The sequence below is a fragment of the Gekko japonicus genome, unplaced genomic scaffold (genome assembly GCF_001447785.1).
Source record: "Gekko japonicus isolate JY-2015 unplaced genomic scaffold, Gekko_japonicus_V1.1 scaffold2394, whole genome shotgun sequence".
Classification (NCBI taxonomy): Eukaryota; Metazoa; Chordata; class Lepidosauria; order Squamata; family Gekkonidae; genus Gekko; species Gekko japonicus.
The window spans coordinates 203,633-210,235 of NW_015160905.1; the positions used below are offsets into that span (position 1 = coordinate 203,633).

Genomic DNA, 6,603 nt, shown 5'->3' on the forward strand with positions numbered 1-6,603 from the left:
GGAGGAGGAGGAGGAGGAGGAGGAGGAGATTGGATTTATACCCCGCCCTTCACTACCCGAAAGTGTCTCAGAGCGGCTTATAAACTCCCTTCCTCTCCCCACAACAGACACCCTGTGAGGTAGGTGGGGCTGAGAGAGCTCTGACAGAAACTGCTCTTTTTCAAGAACAGCTCTTATCAGAACTACGGCTTGCCCAAGGTCATCCAGCTAGGTGCAAGTGGAGGAGTGGGGAATCAAACCCGGTTCTCCCAGATTAGAGTCCGTGCACTTAACCACCACACCAAACTGGCTCTCTTCTTCCCGCCCGTCAATTGTGTCGACTCGCTCCGTGCGATCTGCCTTGTGTCCAAGTGAGAAAGGCCGATTACAAATAATGTAAATAAATATCTAATGGACTTTGCACACAGATATCCCTCCCAGTGTTCTCTCTAAGCTGACTCAGCTCTGGTTAGTATTTGGGCGGGAGACCACCCAGGAAAGGGCCGCGGTGGCTCAAGTGGTTAAGACGCTGAGCTGCAGACCGGAAGGTCTGTAGTTCGGCAGTTCGAGACCCGAGTGTCGCATGACGGAGTGAGCTCCCGTCTCTGGCCCCAGCTCCTGCCAACCTAGCAGTTCGAAAGCAAGAAATTGCAAGTAGATAAATAGGTACCGCTTCGGTGGGAGGGTAACAGCGTTCCGTGCGCCTCGGCGTCTAGTCATGCCGGCCACATGACCATGGAGAAGTCTTTGGACAGCGCTGGCTCTTCGGCTTGGAAACGGAGATGAGCAACGCATCCCTAGAGTCGGATTCGACTGGCTTTCGAGCAAATGAGACCTTTACCTTTACCACCCAGGAAGTCCAGGGTTGCTTCGCAGAGGCAGACAGTGGCAAACCACCTCTGTTCGTCCCTTGCCTTGAAAACCTTGCATGGGCACCGTAACTGGACAGCACTTTCCACTAAGAGAGACTTCCCTGCCACTGAGATCAGCGGCTTCTCAGGCCTGTTCTCTGACCCTCTGCTGCCACCCAGTGGAGTGCTGAGTAACAGGATTGCTCAGGGTATTGCTGGGCTCCTCCAGAGAAAGCCTTGACAGCAAAACCAGGTTGAAATCCAGGGGTCATTTCCTGCGGGAGCGCACAGGAGCGGAGCTCCGGCAGTAAAGAGCCCAGGGGGCGGGCACATGCAACAAGCCCCACCCCCTGCTCCCAGCAGCCCTCAGACAGAGCAAGAAGCAGCCAGGTAAGTTGCAAAGCCCCCCCCCCGGCCCCCAACAGTCCAGTGGCACCTTTAAGGCCAAGTTTTATTCAGGTACAGGCTCTCCCTCCCCTGCAAGGACAGATCTGCACATTCCCCCCCCCAAAATAGCTAGCAATCCAAATCAGTCCAGTGGAGCCTGAGCAGTGGGTGTTGCCTTCTGACACACTTCCGGTGATGTCAGAGGGTGTGGCATATGCAAATAAGTTATGCTAATGAGTTATGCTAATGAGCTCCTGCACCGCTTCTTCTACGAAATGACCCCTGTTGAAATCCATTCCATCCCCTCCACAAAGTCAGGGCCTCTCTAGGCAAGGAACGGAGTCTCAGAGGGCTCACCGCCACTCCTTCAAGAGACGTTCTGCAAAGGGGTTCTGGGGGCTGCTTGGATTTTTGCCGCAGATAAACTTCCCCAAATGAAACTGTACTCTGACGCATTACCAAACGAAGGTGTATTAAGTGACAAAACAGCAGCGCACAAACACGCCATTTGGAGCAGGTTCTCCTGTTTGTACGAGGGATCGCCTGACGCAAACCGTCCTGTGGTTTTCATAGAGAGAAGGGACTGGCCTGTGGGAATCCCCCAGACCCCTTTTTATGGTCGGATATGGCTTTCGAGTGTGATCTGTCCCCCCAGGATGTTCAAGGGGACCAGGTGGGCTTGCGTTTACAGAGGAAGGCCTCGATCCCCTCTCGTCCGTCCTCCAGGGCGAGATTGTCCACCATGACCTTCGCTGTCGTCCGGTAGGCCGTCTCAACGTCTTGAGCCATCTGCTTGTAAAAGGCGGCTTTCCCCAGGGCCAAGACGGAGCGGCTGCTCTCGCATATTTTTCGGGCGATTCTCAGGGTCTCGTCTTCCAGCTTCTCTGCTGGGACCACCCGGCTGACAAGCCCGTGAAGAAGGGCCTCCCGAGCTGTTATGGGCTCCCCTGTGAACAGCATCTCCAGCGCCACCTGGAGGGACAAACATATGGAACAGAGGTCCATCAGTGGCTATTGGCCACAAGGTATAGATGGAAGACTATGTCTGGGGCATTGATGCTCTGTCATCTTGGTGCTTGGGGAGGGGGCAACAGTGGGAGGGCTTCTGGAGTTCTGGCCCCGCTGGTGGACCTCCTGATGGCACCTGGGTTTTGGCCACTGTGCAACACAGTGGACTGGAGGGGCTATTGGCCTGATCCAACATGGCTTCCCTTATGTTCTTATGAAAGTTAGCAAAGAGGGGAAAGTGCTCTTTCAGGCTAACGATCGATTCTATGGAGCACACCATGGACACGTGAATCTGCCTGAATCAGACCCTTGGTCCATCAAAGTCAGTATTGTCTACTCAGACGGGCAGCTGCTCTCCAGGGTCTCAGGCAAAGGTCTTTTGTGTTACCTCCTACATGGTTCTTTTAACTGGAGATGCTAGGAATTGAACCTGGGACCTTCTACATGCCAAGCAGAGGCTCTACCACTGAACCACAGCCCTTGTGTAACACATCTTGTGAAACATAATTTGGATGGAGCCCTGCTGGATCAGACCAGTGGTCCATTTAGGCCACCATCCTAAGAAAATGAGAAGAGTTCTCCTGGATCAGACTAATAGTCCATCTAGTCCAGCATCCTGTCTCACACAGTGGCCAACCAGTTCCTCTGGATGGCCAACAACAGGGCACAGACGCCAAGGCCTTCAGAACAACATAAGAAAAGACCTTCTGGATCAGACCAGTGGTCCATCTGGGCCAGCATCCTGTCTCACACCGTGGCCAACCAGTTCCTCTAGAGGGCCAACAACAGGGCACAGACGCCAAGGCCTTCCCATGATGTTGCCTCCTAGCACTGGGATCCATTGTTAAATACATGCCTACTGTTACACTATAGCAATTGTTTTCAACTGGCTTTTCCATGCAGACAATATATTTACACCCAGTTTCTCTCCCCGATGAAGACCAGAAGCAGTTTACGGCAGACCCTAACTCTGTGATAGGCCCCAAGAATGTGTGACGGGCCAAAGGTCACCCAGCAAGGTTCCATGGCTGAGTGGGGATTCGAACCCGGGTCTCCTAGATCTTAGACGGACAGTCTAACCACTACACTACACTGGCTCTCACTGCACTTCCTCAATAATTCACTACTAGATTGTCTTGTCCCTACTGTGGTGAGACCCAGTGTGGTCCAGTGGATATAGTGCTGGGCTAGTATCTGGGAGCCCCAGTTTCGAATCTCCACTTGGCTATGGAAGCTCGCTGGACAATCCTGGGCCATTCACTCTCTTAGCCTGACCGACCTCATAGGGTGATTGTTGTGAGGATAAAACGGAGGTGTCAAGAACGGCGTGAACCACGTAGGGTCCCCACTTGGAGAGAAAGACGGGATATAGATAGAGTAACTAAGTAAATAAATTAAAGGCAATGGGAGGATTTGAATCTAGAGCCTGGATGTAAGGGAAGTTCTCCGCAGATGGAAGGATTTCTGCAAATGGAAGGACTTCTGCCAATCCCCCCCCCACATGCCGCAGACCCCCAATTCGCCCCTCATGCTGTTCCTGGGGATCTGCTGTCCTCCGGGAGCACCATTTGGGTGGGCATTTGGGGCTGTGAGAGGGGGGAGGCAAAGAAGTTGCACGTCACTGATGCCAATATCCCTTCTGCCCATGGAAATCCTCCTGCAGATTCAAGCACGGCTCTCCCAGACTCCCGCTTGTCAACAAGTGCTATCTCCCCGCTCCATCTGTTTCCAATGTGCCACCGTCTCCCCCCCCCAACAGCCCCTCCCTCGGGAACAGCCTCCCAGAAGACGTCAGGACTGTCCCCTCCCTGAGGGCCTTCCGCCAAACGGGCAAGAGTGCCTTGCTTCCGAAGGGCGCTTGGCTGAAAATGAGTTATTGATTCCTGTGGCTGCAAAGGTTATCTCGATCTGTATTGAAGGGCCCTTGATTGAAACGCCTTGGGAGGTGATTCTTTTTTCTTTTTCGGTGCCATAGCTGTCTTGTAGTTGTAACGTGTCTTACTGTAATTTTGTCGTCCGTTTATTGTTAGCCATTTTAAATAGCTGGATCCTTGGCTGGGAGGAGCCAAGGATCCAGAGTTCGGAATAAACAAGCAGATACGTAACCACCGTAAAATGCGGGCTGCGTGACCAGGGTCAAAGACTCTGAAGCCACATGGTTCTGCCAGCAGCTGAGACACCTCCCCATCTGGCAAATTCATCTATACATCTAATTCTCAACAGTCCCCCTATATGCAGGTATCTAAATCTGCAAATAGGGGGCATACTTTTATTTTTAATTAACAACATTCAAATATTACAACTTAAGAATTACAGTATAACTCGTGATTACCGTAGCTTCTTACATACATACATACACGTCTAAAACAGTAACTTTTCTACATTCAACTTCAAATAAAAATACCATTCAGAAATAAATCACCTTCTGATACTGTGGATTATCTGGGATAATCTCTTTTTCAAGCGTAAAGCTTATAACTGGGTACCATATTGCAACTACTTTTTGGTTATAATTTTCTGGCGATGAGTTTGTTAAATTAAATGAAATCTTTTGCAATATAAAATATTCCCATTATTCGATCATACCATTGTGTAAGTGATGGAGGCTTCTTGTCTATCCATCTAGAAGCAATAAGAATACGTGCGATTGCTATCAGATTTGCTATTAATTCTTAGTTTTTTCTTTCTTTTCTAGGTTTTGGACATTTCTCCAACAAATTGGGGGCATACTTACCCCAACCAAGGTGACCCCCTAGGTTTGCAGAAAAATCTGAAAACAATGTGAAAAATAAAAAAAAATACAATGGGTTTTTTTTTAAAAAAAACCCCACCCAATAAAAAGCATTGTCTGTGCATTGAGGGCCTGGCTGCTGCTGCTTCTGGGGATCCGATCCGGGCCCAGCTGCAGGGGCAGGGAGTGCCGGGAGCCACTCCGGGCCCAGTCATGCCGGCAGGGAATGCCAGGAGAGGCTCCGGGCTCAGCAACAGCAGCAGGGAACCCCAGGAGCTGCTTTGGGCTTGGCTGCGGTGGTGGGGAATGCCAGGAGAGGTTCCAGGCCCAGCTGTGGTGGTGCGGAACACCAGCAGAGACTCCGGGCAGAGCCACAACAGCAGGGAACGCTGGGACAGACTCCCACGCACTGGCACTGCTGCCGGACTCAAAGGTAGGAAAAAAGAGGGAGGGAGAAAGAAGGGGGATTGGCTTGTGGGGGGAGGAGGAGGAAGAAGAAGAGGAAGAAGAAGAGGAGGAGGAGGAGATTGGATTTATACCCCGCCTTTCACTACCCAAGGGAGTCTCAGAGCGGCTTACAAACCCCTTTCCCTTCCCCACAACAGACACCCTGTGAGGTAGGTGGGGCGGAGAGAGCTCTGACAGAAACTGCTCTTTTTTCAAGGACAGCTCTTATCAGAACTACGGCTTGCCCGAGGTCATCCAGCCAGGTGCAAGTGGAGGAGTGGGGAATCAAACCCGGTTCTTCCAGATTAGAGTCCGCGCACTTAACCATGACACCGAGATGGGGGTATTGACTTGGGGGGAGGCAAAGAAAGAAGGGTGATCAGCTTGGGGAAGAGAGAAAAAGAACAACACAGAAGGAGGGATTCGCTTGGAGGAGGGTTGGAAAGAAAAAGAAGGGAGATTGGCTTGGGGAGATAAAGAAAGGGGAAGATGGGGGAGAGGGAAGGAAGCAAAAGTAGGGGAATACTCCCTCCCCGTAAGTTTCTTGTGGTCCCCACTTGTTGTGTTCTACTGGCAATGAGTGAAATTTTGCCCGTCCCACCAGCTAAGTTCTGCCTCACAAGCTCTGCTCTCTGTGCCCCTGTCTCATCAGATCTTGGAAGCTAAGTAGGGTTGGTACTTGGAAGGGAGACCACCAAGGACGGCTTCTGCAAAGGAAGGCAATGGCAAACCACCTCTCTGCAGAGGAAGGCAATGGCAAACCACCTCTGCGTCTCACTTGCCTTGAAAGCTCCTTTCTGGAGCTGCCATAAGGCTTGGCTGAGAGACCACCAAGGAAGGCTCTGCAGAGGAAGGCCATGGCAAACCACCTCTGCTTCTCACTTGCCTTGAAAGCCCCTTGCTGGGGTCACCATAAGGCTTGGATGAGAGACCACCAAAAAAGGCTCTGCAGAGGAAGGCCATGGAAAACCACCTCTGCTTCTCTTGCCTTGGAAGTCCCTTGTGGTGGTTACAATAAGGCTTGGATGAGCGACCACCAAGGAAGGCTCTGCAGAGGAAAGCAATGGCAAAACACCTCTGCTTCTCACTTGCCTTGGAAGTACCTTGCTGTGGTCACCGTAAGGCTTGGATGAGCGACCACCAAGGAAGACTCTGCAGAGGAAGGCCATGGCAAACCACCTCTGCTTCTCACTTGCCTTG

At 51.6% G+C, this 6,603-nt stretch overlaps 1 protein-coding gene across 1 annotated transcript in view; it reads right to left on the reverse strand.

The window, feature by feature from the left end:
- Positions 1-1,481: 1,481 nt before the first annotated feature.
- The window catches only part of ECHDC3 (enoyl-CoA hydratase domain containing 3), an 18,094-nt gene continuing 12,972 nt past the window's right edge, over positions 1,482-6,603 (reverse strand). The window contains exon 5 of the mRNA XM_015424028.1: positions 1,482-2,189. Coding sequence (XP_015279514.1) covers positions 1,878-2,189 — 312 coding nt within the window. The 3' untranslated portion in view covers positions 1,482-1,877. The remainder of the gene's footprint in view (positions 2,190-6,603) is intronic.